The sequence below is a fragment of the Terrapene carolina genome, unplaced genomic scaffold (assembly GCF_002925995.2).
Source record: "Terrapene carolina triunguis isolate 2854851 unplaced genomic scaffold, T_m_triunguis-2.0 Scaffold111, whole genome shotgun sequence".
NCBI lineage: Eukaryota > Metazoa > Chordata > Testudines > Emydidae > Terrapene > Terrapene triunguis.
In genome coordinates this window covers 5,392,814-5,406,620 of record NW_020664462.1, presented here as the reverse complement: position 1 = coordinate 5,406,620, position 13,807 = coordinate 5,392,814, and the positions used below count along the sequence as shown (strand labels likewise).

Below are 13,807 nucleotides of genomic sequence, written 5' to 3'. Positions count from 1 at the left end.
GATCACTTTCCCATCCTTGTACCATTTCACTTCAGTCTTGGCCTGGGACACCTCACATCTCAGGGTGGCGCTCTCTGTCAGGGAGGCCTTCACCTCCTTCTGCACCTTCTCCTGGTTTGCAAACACATCCTCTCTCTCTGCCATGGAAAAGGAATTAGAAGGACTTAAACTTCCTCACTGATGTCATCCAGAGTCCACAGAGGGAGAAGCTGACAGCTCTGCCCCCGAGGCATCTTTCGCCGCATGTTTCTCACCTCTGCCTGACCCCCGCCACCATCAGTGCAAGTCCATATGCCATCTTAACTATGGACCTGCCAGCACCTCTCCTTTATAATAATCCACCTCCAATCCCCAGACTCTACCTCTCATGATTCCTCTGGAGCGATCTCAGATCCAAATATGAATTTATCCTCTCAAGCCTCCCTTTAGCTTATTTAGCTGAGATGTTCCTTGCAAAGCTTTCCTTCCCCTTTGGTAGGTGAAAGGACCAACATTTCTTCCCTCTGTTGTTTTTTTCCAAGTAAATGAAGACATTGCAGAGAACCCAGGAGGCACTGATGGATACCAAGTATAAGTTCAGAGTTCCAACCTAGTTTGTAAAATGTTATGCTATTCCTGCAAAACACCTACCAACTAAGAAGATTCAGGTGCTTCCCCATTTTACTTGCATACTCTGTAAATGTATACACAATATTGTTGCAAAACCCAAAGTTCCCTCAAAAGCCTCCTTCACTCAGAGCTGAGATGCCAGCAATGTAGGAAGTGCATCTCACTCTAGAATGCTTTACTCAACAACTGCAACAAATCAGTGCATGAGTAGAAAGGAAACAATCCCTCCCACCTGTGATGATAATCTTGAAGGTCAATTTCTGGCCTGCGGCCTCACAGGTATACTCTCCAGCATCTTTCTTTTCCACCTGCTCCACGACCAGATGCCGGGATTTGTCCTCAGACTCCACCCTAAATTTCTTGCTGGAGGTGATCAGTTTCCCGTCCTTGTACCATTTCACTTCAGTCTTGGCCTGGGCCACCTCACAGCTCAAGGTGGCACTCTCTGTCAGGATGGCCTTGACCTCCTTCTGCACCTTTTCCTTGTTTGCAAACACTTCTTCAGGCTCTGAGATGGGGAAATTAAAGAAGAACCACAGAAGGAATAAATCTATCATGGCCAATGGACTGTTACATGTATCTAGTGTTTTTACAGAATAAAGTCATTCGTTTGATGAAACATGGTTCTTATAGTTCCAGACTCCATTAACAGCATGTTATAAATGAACCCTCTACCACACACTCCCTAGGTTTCTCCAAATCCTTGGTATCTTGGTGCTCTTTTTAGGTAGGCAGCCCTGCATATTTTCCAGCTTTCAATATTAACATCCAAAAACTGTTTCTTTTGTTGTTGTTGTTGTTGTGTTTGGGGGTTTTTTTGGTTCATCTTCTTGGGGATAAGCCAACTCCATCACATTTGCAGTGCTGCTGTGGACTAGTAATATGCCATTGACATCCGCTCTCTGACATCTGAAGTCTTTACATCAAGATTGGGTATCTTCCTATAAAATATGCTCTAACTCAACCACAAAATATGGGCTTAATGTAGGAATTAATGGGTGGAATTATTTGGCCTGAGTGATGCAGGTCAGACTGGATGATCACGGCAGTTTCTTTTGGCCTTCAAAATCTATGAATGTTGAGACACACATGGTACATTCAGCCGTGTAGCCTGGGGATTTTACCTTAATGTATCTAGTATATTTGGCAGCAAATAAAGTATTTAAACACCTTTACTTCCAAAGTAGAACCTTAATACTTTTACCTCAGCAAATGAACTGGCATTGAAAGGCTATCACGACTAATAAATGATAAACTAAATATACCCATTTAAAGGATATGGTCAGCCATCTTGCTAACCAATGACTAGCAAGTCACAGTTTGATAATCTCCACAATTTATGCCATAGTTCCCATTGCCTGTCTGAGAGTGGTTTATATGGAACAGTTTCTTTCTTCCTGCATATTGTACTTAATGTTGTTTTATATCTTTTCATTTATATGTTGATTTATGGTCTGCATTAATACATACATGAAAAGTGGTATGATTCTCCTTTCCCACCACTGTAAATCAGAATTGACTGCATTGAAGTCTAAAGATTGCACTAGTATAAAATTGATGTATGGGAGAGGAGAATCAGGCAGTAGGTATTTAGGGACAGATTTTTAAACAGTGGCTTCCATTTTTGCATCCACTATTTGTGCCTACAAATAACTGCTCATGCAATTTAGGAGATTCACACATTTAAACTGATTTACAGACACAGTCAGTACTTAGACATCTAAATGTATTACAATGGATGCAAATTATTTGCACTCAGAATTACAGGGGCAAAAAAAGTGGCCCAGTTAACACTGGTCTGAATGTTAGACCTATGTGAATATGGACTGACTAGACGTATATATTAATACAATAATTCATAAAACAGCTCACATAACTGGATGTCATCTATATGAATGATCAAGTAACAGGCCATACATATTACAGATTAACGATTTCATCCCCTAAATCTTACTTTTCTCCTTTAATATTGGGGATGTTACATATTGTGAATAAATTTGCTAATTGCCAGTCAATATAATTCAATATATTGAATTTGCTAATTGCCAGTCAATATAAATTTGACTCTGCTAGGGTCAAATTTATCCCAAGGGTAACTCCACTAGATTTCTACTAGGAATGAATATGACCCTTACCATTCAGAAAGGGACAGAAATACTTTTAAAGTTAAGCAAGCTATTAAATTTCGCTGAGAAAATAGACATATTATCAGATCCTCAGCTGGCATAGGTCAGTGTAGCTCCACAGAAATTGCGTATGATGATTTACACCAGCTGAGGATCTGGCCCCTCTATATTAGGATTTTATGAGCATTCACTGTGTACAATTAACTTTAAAACCATGTAGACTGCAGAACCAACTCCTTGGTGCCCATACATGGTCCAGTGCACAAGGTTGTAGATGCTCGGTTCTTGTTTCCCTTAACAGGAGGGCGAGTGGCTACGTCCCTGGGGGGTTTTCACCTTCTTCTGCAGCATAGGGCATGGGTCACTTGCAGGTTTAAACTAGTGTAAATGGTGGATTCGCTGTAACTTGAAGTATTTCAACCATGTTTTGATGACATCAGTAACTCAGCCAGACGTTAGGACTCTATTATAGGAGTGCGCTGGCGAGGTTCTGTGGCCTGCAATATGCAGTAGCTCAGACAAGATGATCATAATGATCCCTTTTGATCTTAATGTCTATGAGTCTATCCCAGTGCGTCACACTGAATATTTACCCCTTTAAAAGGAAAGGTTTTGTGCTTCAGGGGGGGCCCTGTCGCATAAGAACTGTGAAAACCAATGTGAGTGCAATGGTAACCGGATAAATTAAGACCCAGAAAGTCACTGCACTTCTGGAGAATCCAGTAAAATAAAGATTTCTGCAACTAAGGCACCAGCCACTGAAAAAGAACTGATAAATCCTTCCTGACTTTCAAGGTTGGATCAGTTTTCCAGTGAGCTGATGATGGACCTGCATGTCACGTTACAGTCGCATGTCTGCGAAACACAGCAATGGTAACTGAATAGTGCTCTCTGGTTACGACAGGGGTGGGGTAAGATGCAGCATTATCCCATGCAGCTCTGAAGTCACCCTGTTTGAAAGAGAACTGAAAACACTAGGGTTCTCATGCAAACAGCACTCAGTCATTCTGAGGCCTGACCAGGGCAGCCATTTTGTCCACTGGCTACATCTCAGAATTTTTCTGGGGCCTTGCATCTGCAATGGCAGACCATCCGGGTTTTTTCAGAGTCCCCACCACACTTTCATTTTTTTAAATCAACTCCTGCTCTGCATTCTCCTCTCTGAAAGCTTCCTTCCTAGTCTGAGCCCCACTGCGGCCATCTTGGCTGAGTGAACTCGGGAACCTCCCGAGCTAAAGGCACAAGCTGCTACAGCTTGAGCTAAAGAGCCCAATCTCTGTAGCCGAGCTCTGTAACAGACTCACCTTCTCTGAACACGTAACACCCTGGCCAGTGGGTTATGGTGCACTTGAAGCCACAGCAGTGTTAGCAGGGAGCAGAGATACAGCATGTTGGGGCAGCAGTTCCCAAAGGCATTCTGCTTACAGAAGACTGAGGCAAGCAGAATGGCTCCAGGGGTGATGAAGGAGCAGCAAAGATTACACTTTTTACACTGGAGCTGCACCCCGTATTGGCTCAGACCCCTAGTGGACACGGAAGTAGGAGGGCCCATGGCCTCCCAACATTGTGGCTCCATTGCGTGTCTAATAAAACATTATTTATTTGTGTTACAGTAACACCCAGAGGCATCAGTCAGGATTAGTGTCCCGCTATGCCCGGTGCTGTACAAACACATAGGGAGACATGGTGCCTGCTCTGATAAGCTCACGATCGAAACAGACAGTAAGTATGAAGGAGAGAGAGGGGGGCATACGACATACAAGCACAGGGATCCGGGGATGAGACCTTCTTTATATAAAGTAAAAAGCAATTAAGCACAACTGCCTCTCTGCCAGGCGGAAGTTAGTTTTTGTCTTTTCAGTTTTAATTGGGGAGCAGACAAGGTGACCATAATGGTCCCTTCTGATTTTACAATTTATTAATGAATTGTTACCCCCCTAGCCTAATTTCTACCTTGATTAATAACCACACTGAGCACATCATGTTTGCAAAGCACTTTATGTTCCACAGCCTGTGGAGACTGATGCAGTGAGGGGTAGTGATTTAGCCCAGACACACACAGTAAGTCCCACTGGGACTCGAACCCAGGTCTCCCAAGTACTACCCCCTACGTTACTGGTAGCATTATAACTACACGGCACCTTGCCCCTGTGTGGGTTCACAGGGAGAAGAAAGAATTTTCTGTCATCTACCGCACCTGCAGAAGCACACCCAGAATCTGTCCCTAATCTAACCTAATACCAAATAAATCACTGGAAGGTTTTTGTTAATGTCCAAATTCCTGCTGTTTTAAGACAGTAAGAACTGTGCTGGATTGGATCACCAGTAGCCTGCTTCTGGCAGTGGCTTATACCTGATACTTCACCAACAGGGGAAAGACAGATAACATAGAGTAGATGAAATGGATATGAGACCAAATAGATGAGAAGAGATTGATTATATTGTCAGATAGCGAGGGTCAGATTATGGGAGGGAAGTGCTGATATTCTTTGCTCCAGATGCACCTATAATTCCAGAGCAGATGGTGTTTCTGCTGAAATGACCAGAAGTGAAACAGTAATGTTGTCATTCAATCCATCATCATTAGTCTTCAGGGTTAACACCATTCCCGCTCAAACTGTTTATTGCAAATAATTGATCTGACTAATGTATCCCTCTTTCAACTGGCTAATTATCCACAAAGAGACTTGGATTTGAAGGAATCTATTTGTTACTCAAAACTGTCCACTGAACTGTTTTATGAAAATAAAATTCAGCATCAGGGACTGTTTGCTGTTCTCATTATTTGCCATTGATGCCATGGAGCTCCAGAGGCTTCTGGAGCAGCAAAAAGCTGGAGAATATTGGCAGGTGCTAGATCAAACCGGCAGATGTTCCCATCACTTCCATCCAACTGAATCTCATTTTCAGTTTATTTTGAAATGGCTCAGGATATGTCAGGCATATCAATGCCAGTGTGAGGCCTTAGCTGCTATTTACTGGACATCTGAACCGCTTGCAAAATGATTAAGATACCAAAAGAAACCCCATCACTGTCAGAGTGACAGAAAAATGTAGTTCCTAAAATGTCCAGAGGCTCAAAATCAAATGATGTTTGAAAGAGAAAAATCTGCTTGGGTCATTGCTCGTTGTTCCGAGAATAGAGCTGACCTTGTACAGCCACCTTAAGATTCCCGTGGGTCCCAGATCCATTTAGAGAACACGCTAGATGCCACCGTCACTGGATGAAAGGAGGGTGGGGAGGAAAGCTGGATGAAAGATGTGCGCACAACTTGTGTGTGAAATCCAACTCACTGCTCATTCCAGCCACACACACGTATCCATTTTTGTTCACTTTGCCACACATTTGAGGACTTGGGGAGGGGATTTTTTTAACACAGTATGCAAAATATATATTTTTTGCGCACAGTATGTGTGTACAAAGGAGTGTGTCTACTGCTGATCTAAGAAAAAAGAACAGGAGTACTTGTGGCACCTTAGAGACTAACACAATTATTTGAGCATAAGCTTTCGTGGGCTACAGCCCACTTCATCGGATGCATAGAATGGAACATATAGTGAGGAGATATATATACACATACAGAGAACATGAAAAGGTGGGAGTTGCCATACCAACTCTAAGAGGCTAATTAATTAAGATGAGCAATTATCAGCAGGAGAAAAAAAACTTTTGTAGTGATAATCAAGATGGCCCATTTCAGACAGTTTGACAAGAAGGTGTGAGGATACTTAACATGGGGAAATAGATTCAATGTGTGCAATGGCTCAGCCATTCCCAGTCTCTACTCAAGCCTAAATTGATGGTATCCAGTTTGCATATTAATTCAAGTTCAGCAGTTTCTCGTTGGAGTCTGTTTTTTAAGCTTTTCTGTTGCAAGATTGCCACTTTTAAGTCTGTTACTGAGTGACCAGAGAGGTTGAAGTGTTCTCCTACTGGTTTTTGAATGTTATGATTCCTGATGTTAGATTGATTCCTGCTGATCTGTTTGCCCTGCCAACCTGTAGGTGCCAGTGGTGTGTGTCCAGGGGCGACCCTAGACTAGCTGCCAGCAACTGGTGCCCTAGGCGAATCATGCAATTGGCACCTCCCACCCGCAAACCCTAAGGGCAGATCTAGGCTGAGGTTTTGGGTAAACTGGGAAACATTTTGCCCCTTTTTTCCTTTTAATCTTTTTTTAAGCATTTTTTTTTAAACAGAAGCTTAATTATTCGGTTTGTCCGTCCGTCTGTCCAACCAATGTTTCTGAGATCAGATAAAATAGAGACACACAATTTTCAGATTTTTACACGACAGCTAGATGATATTTCAGTCCGATTTCAAATAAAAATGCATTAAAAATGTTAATTATAATTTTTATTACAAATCCAAAATCATCCATTCCGCTATCCTGCTTTAATTGCCATTACCACCACATCCAACATAGAAAGAAATAAGAAAACTCTTCAATGAACTTTAACCTGTATTTACAAAACACTCCGAATAAAAATCACTCTGTGCTCTTAAAACATGACTTTTCTTGCTTTACGTTTTGAAAATTCAGTCACTAGTTCTTTTAGATCCAGTTTTCCAGCTATTTCATGCTCTATTGACATTGTGGCAAGTCCAACAAGTCTCTCTTGCACCACTGTTGAACGCAGATGTGTTTTTATCAATTTTAACTTTGAGAAGCTACGTTCCCCACTAGCTACGGAAACTGGCAAAGTTAAAAGAATGCCTAGAGCTATAAAAATGTTTGGAAAACTGTCTGAGTTTATTTTCACAAACAAACTTCAGTACTTCTTCAGGAGTGGAATGTTTCTTGAAGTCATCTTGAAAAAGCCTGAAGCTCACTACACACATCTGTAGCATCAATGTCTTTTGAATTTTCATGAGTCAATGCCGACTCCAGTTTTATACAAAATTCTCTTATCTGTTTTGCTGTTTTCTTTTGCAAGCTGTGGCTATCATATAGAAAGCCAAATACTGACTCTAGCTGCTGCATCTGTTGAAATCTTTCATCAACCGAGTGAATAGCAGTATCAAGGACTGTGAAGTAGAAATTCACTTTGAACCTTTGTTTTGGGTTCTGAATGGGTGTGTCTCGTCCTTCATACGAAAACTGCTGTTTCTTTTGCCGAATGTGAACTGGCTCTGGTTCAAATTCTGTCAGAAAGTCTATTTCTTCAGCAAGCTCAAGAGAATCTACCAGTGTTGTTTCGAACCCTTCATCACTTCTGAATTCCTCCAGAATATTTTTAGTTTGCTGCAGTTTTTGAATCGCAGAATGTACATTCAAGTTCTTTTCCTGAAGCTGCTTACTAGTGAGGTTAATCTCGAAAAGGATATTATACCACAAAATGAGTGAAGTCACAAATTTGAACTTGGAAAGGCCGTTTGCAAGAGCTTCTGCATCTGAATGTGCAGTATTGCCAGATGATCCAGTAAAGGTAGTATCATCATAAATTTCAATTAGGGCATCATAAATGTTTCCAAGTTCATAGTGAAGAGGCTTCAAAGCATCAATACAACTTTCCCATCTTGTCTGACTAAGTGGTTTCATAGTTAGAGAATTCACATGGCGAGTCAGAATCTCCCAACAGCATGTTGAGCCTGAGAAAAAACACATAAACACGTTGCACCCGGTCAAAGAAACTGCTTGCCTCCAAACAGCATCTAGCAGCATCATTGACAACCAAATTCAGAGAATGCGCACTGCAAGGAACGAAAAAGGCCCTAGGATTGATTTCCATCATTCTCCTTTGCACACCATTGTCTTTACCCTTCATATTACTCTCATTATCATAGCCTTGGCCACATAAGTCTTCAACAGATAATTACATTGTTTCAAGCTCTTGTAGAATAGTTTCAGTCATAAATGCTCCAGTCATCTCCTTCAGTGGTACGAAACCCAAAAAATGTTCCTTTATGAGCACTTCAACATTACCTTCATCTGCAGACTTTTCCACATCCACAAAACGAATGATCATCGTAATTTGTTCAACATGACTCACACCTGGTGTACAGTCCAGTATTATTGAAAAGTATTTTGCAGAGTGGGCAGCTTTTACAGTTTTCTTTTTAATGGCATTTGCTAGGATTTGAATCAGTTCATTCTGCATATTTTTTCCTAAGTAATGAACCTGTGTTTCATGATCAGTTATTTTACGTAGATGTTCCTTCATGACTGGATCAAACACAGCTAGGTAGTCAACAAATTTTAAAAAGTTTCCATTACCTGGAGTGTATAATTTTTCATTTCTACCGCGGTTTCGGAATGCTAAATTTTGCCACTGAGAACTCTCACTAAAGCAATCAGATGCTCTAATATTTGTTGCCAATATTCTTCTTTTTCCTTCATCACACATAAATTTTCTTCATTGATAGTTTTTTCTTTTTTCAATCGTAATTCAAGTTCTTTCCAATTTTGAAAACATTCCAAATGTTCTGTACTTCTTTCATGTGAAGAGAGAATTGAAGATATGTTTTTCCAGTCCTTCGAACCATTTTCAGTAAGTTATGTACCAATTGCTTGATTTCTAAACAACTTGCAGCAAAAGCAAAACACAGAGTCCTTCGACACTGAATATTGTAACCAGTTTCAATGAATTTCTTCCCCTTTAATGAGTTTCCTCTTGTAATGCTGAGCGGAGAATTTTCTTTTATTTCCATCCTTAGGGAAGGGAAATTCATGAACTTCTTCAGGTCCATGTTCCACGAGAATTTGGGTCCATGAAGCTGGGTCCTCATACTGTAACTTGTTTGTAACTTCCTCATCCTTTCTTCCTTCTACTTCATTTACTTCAATTTCTGCATGTGTCTCTGAAGGTGAATACATTTTCTCCACTTCCATATCAGTCTGATGCTGTGAGCTGCCTTCATCTAGAAGTAAGTTTCCATCATCTTGAGTTTCCAAACTGCTTTTTTGTGGATGTGAGCTACCCTCATCTTGAAGTAATATACCTTCATCTTGATGTTCCAAACTGCTTCTATCTAGAAGTGAGCTAACCTCCTCTCCAAGTAAAATTCCTTCATCTGGATTCTGTGAACTGCTTCCATTTTTATTTGGATTAAAGAGAAGATATTTCAGGAAGGATCCCTGCTGTTTTGCTAGGTCCTTTTCCTTCTCAGCCTTTCGTTTACGATACTCAGCTCCTAAGGGTTTTCTTTTTCCTCTTTCTGCCATGGGGCATTTGATTATTATTATGTACTGTGCTCCCAACTGCAAGCATTATAGCATTAAGGATGGCTGACACACTCACCACATGGTTGGCGATTTAAACCACATTGCAGCCATCCCAACACGTCTTTTCACTGCTTAAAGGTTCAATGATTAGTAACATACACTCACTTACCTATTAAAACAGTTAGTTACAGCGTTTACACGGAAACAAAATGACTTTTTTCGATGTTATAATCCGACACTGGTTGTTTGGAAAGTAATTCCCTTTCTCACGGTTACCCGCTTGGAGTGCGACATCATCACTTTAGTAGTCTATTAAGTGTTAACGCTGTTACTTTTCTTTTATGGACCTTATTTAGTAGATGTGAACCAGTTATAACAAAGAAAAGTTCATAATTATACAGCCCGATAATAACGCTAAGGTTTAATAACGCTTAACGATACTCACATTTTGGATTTATAATGCTGAAAGACATTATTCTTTATTCTTTGGCACCAAGAAACACAATTTTCCACAGTATTCGCTCGATTCTTAACCATCTACCTGCGACGTGTGTTAAAACGACCCTTTGACATGTATCAACTCGCGATATCTCCGCTCTACATGAATTTCCGGCTATGTGACCTTGATGTATATTCGAGTTAGGTGTCGTTAGCATTGCAGCTCTTGCCGCTGGTGGATGTGTTTCATTGTGGCTGAGTTATTGCTTATCAAAATTGAGGAGTGGGTCATCTTGACCCTACGTTGCAAATTGAAAATTTTTTTTGCTAAAATATTTTTTTTGCAGTAAGTAAAAGATTTGGCATATTAATAAATTCTCAGAAATGTAAAGAAATGAATTATAATTCATATTCCCTCCGTATGCGCATGGGTATTGAAATAATGACATCGTTGTTATTTTATTTGTATTTTTCATCTTTTTCATTTTTTTTTTTCATTTGATTTTTTTCCTCGAATTTGGCGCCCCATTTAACTTGGCACCCTAGGCGACCACCTAGTTTGTCTACATGGACGGGCCGCCCCTGTGTGTGTCTGTGTCTTTGGATGATTTAGTTGGGGATTGGTCCTGCTTTGAGCAGGGGGTTGGACTAGATGACATCCTGAGTTCTCTTCCAACCCTAATATTCTATGATTCTATGAGAGGGAGGCTATTATGAGGAGGAAGGAAGAGAGAACGAAAGAGGAGAGCTAGTGATTTTCAGGCTGAGCAGCAGTGGGGAGGACAGGGTAGACATGATTGCATTGGACATGCTAAATGTGCTTTTGCCTGATGACATTTTATACATGTTCCAGCCCCAGAATCTGAACCTCAGGAGACCTGCAGAGACCTTGTGTCTCCAGACTAGCCCCAAGTCTGGTCCAACCCTCCTCAGTCTCATGGCAGTACAGTTCAAAGCAAGAATAGAAGAACATGAAATAATCCATTTTATCATGTCAGCAGAGAACATGAGAAAAGACCCAGAAAGAGAAGTCAACGAAATATAAATCAGAGCATCTCACTCACCTGTGATGATAACCTTGAAGGTCAGTTTCTGGCCTGCGGCCTCACAGGTGTACTCTCCAGCATCTTTCTTCTCCACCTGCTCCACGACCAGACGCCGGGATTTGCCCTCAGACTCCACCTTGAATTTCTTGCTGGAGGTGATCAGTTTCCCGTCCTTGTACCACCTCACTTCAGTCTTGGCCTGAGTCACCTCACAGCTGAGGGTGGCGCTCTCTGTCAGAATGGCCTTCACCTCCTTCTGCACCTTCTCCTTGTTTGCAAACATCTCTTCCGTCTCTGCAAGATGGAAGTACAGTCACTTATGTCCTTTTGCAGTCTCCTATCATGGGGCTTAGGAAACATTCCCCATATCACTGTAATATTTTAGCACCTCAGGAACATTAATGACTATATCCTCACAACAGCCCTCTGAGATGCTTCCCTATCTTTGTTCCCATTTTACAAATGGGGAACTGAGACATCGAGAGAGGAATATCTCTAAGTCACATGAGAAATCTCTTGCAGAGCTAGGTACGGAACCAAGATCTACTGATTCCCAACCCAATGCCTTTACCCCAAGACCATCCTTCCTTCCCAACAGAAAACACTATCCTCGAAAGCTGCTGTAGGCTGGTGCACCAAACGTCCATAAAGAGAGATCATGTGATGACCCTGACTGATCACCACCACACTGCACTTTAGTCCAAGGATCTCACAGTTTCACAAACATTAAGAGCTAAGCTTTGCTGTCAGTCACCCTGGTATAAATCTAGAGCAGGGGTGGGCAAACTATGGCCCGGGGGCTGAATCCAGCCCTCCAGATGTTTTAATGTGGTCCTCAAGCTCCCGATGGAGAGCGGGGTCCGGGGCTTACCCTGCTCCGGCGCTCCAGCCGGGGAGCGGGGTTGGGGGCTTGCCCCGCTCTGCATGGCTCCAAGAAGCAGTGGCATGTCCTCCCTCTGGCTCCTATATGTAGGGGCAGTCAAGGGGCTCCACATGCTGCCCCCACCCCCACAGCTCCCCTTGGCCGGGAACCATGGCCAATGAGAGCTGCAGGGGTGGCGCCTGCGGACAGAGCAGCGTGCAGAACCGCCTGGCCATGCCTCTGAGTAGGAGCCGGAGGGGGGACATGCCGCTGCTTCCGGGATGCGCTTGAGGTAAGCGCCGCCCAGAGCCTGCACCCCTGACGCCCTCCCATGCCCCAACACCCTGTCCCAGCCCTGATCCCCCTCCAAACCCCTTGGTCCCAGCCCGGAGCACCCTCCTTCACCCCCAACCCCTCATCCCCAGCCCCTCCCAGAGCCTGCACCCCCAGCTGGAGACCTGACCCCCCACCCCTGCACCCCAACCCCCTGCCCCAGCCAAGAGCCCCCTCACGCACCCTGAACTCCTCATATCTGGCCCCACCCCAGAGCCTGCACCCCCAGACAGAGCCCTCACCGCCTCCCACACCCCAACACCCAATTTTGTGAGCATTCATGGCCCGCCATACAATTTCCATACCCAGATGTGGCCCTCAGGCCAAAAAGTTTGCCCATTCCTGATCTAGAGTAATTCCACTGACTTCTTCCAGCACCTACATGTTCCTTGGTAGCTTCCCATCCAAACACTGCCCTGTCTTAGTCCTGATTCGCTTGTGGATAGCTTTGCAGCAGGTGCCCTCCTGCCTCCTAGTTTATCAAAACTGGGGCAGTGAGCAAGAGACTATTTGGTACCAATGGAGGATTTCAAAGGACAGCAAAGCAAGACATGGCCCACAATAACCACAAATGGTAGAACCTCAGAGTTACGAACACCAGAGTTACGAACTGACCGGCCAACCACACACCTCATTTGGAACTGGAAGCACACAATCAGGCAGTAGCAGAAACAAAAACAACAAAAAATCAAACAGTACAGTACTGTGTTAAATGTAAGCTACTAAGAATAAAGCGAAAGTTTAAAAAAAAGATTTGACAAGGTAAAGAAACTCTTTCTGTGCTTGCTTCATTTAAATTCAGGTGGTTAAAAGCAGCATTTTTCTCTGCACAATAAAGTTTCAAAGCTGTATTAAGTCAATGTTCAGTTGTAAACTTTTGAAAGAACAACCAGAACGTTGCAGAACGCTGCAAAAACCAGCTCCTATTTGGAAGAGCTTTTCTGTGTCACTTCAAACATCCCTCTTTGCTTTTAGCTACATCTCTTAGTTTCTCTCACCCACTCCTGACTCTGCTATTATTTTGTGTTTTAATTCTGTGGACCTGATGCTGCAGGTGCAATGGCATCTAATTTTACAGGTGCAATGGTGCAGGCAGGTCGCTAGATATCCAAGAGCTACCCTCTGCAGCCACAACATGTTGCACGTGCAATTATTTGTGGACACCCAATTGCACATGCAAAAGTAGAGGCAGGTTTCAGGCTTGGCTGAAAATCAAGCGCTGTGGCAGAG

General features: G+C 42.7%; 1 protein-coding gene across 1 annotated transcript in view; it reads right to left on the bottom strand.

Moving 5' to 3' along the window:
* Nucleotides 1-13,807, bottom strand: part of OBSCN (obscurin, cytoskeletal calmodulin and titin-interacting RhoGEF) — a 304,900-nt gene that overhangs the window by 226,708 nt on the left and 64,385 nt on the right. Inside the window, 2 exon segments of the mRNA XM_029911618.1 lie at nucleotides 842-1,117; nucleotides 11,401-11,676. Coding sequence (XP_029767478.1) covers nucleotides 842-1,117; nucleotides 11,401-11,676 — 552 coding nt within the window.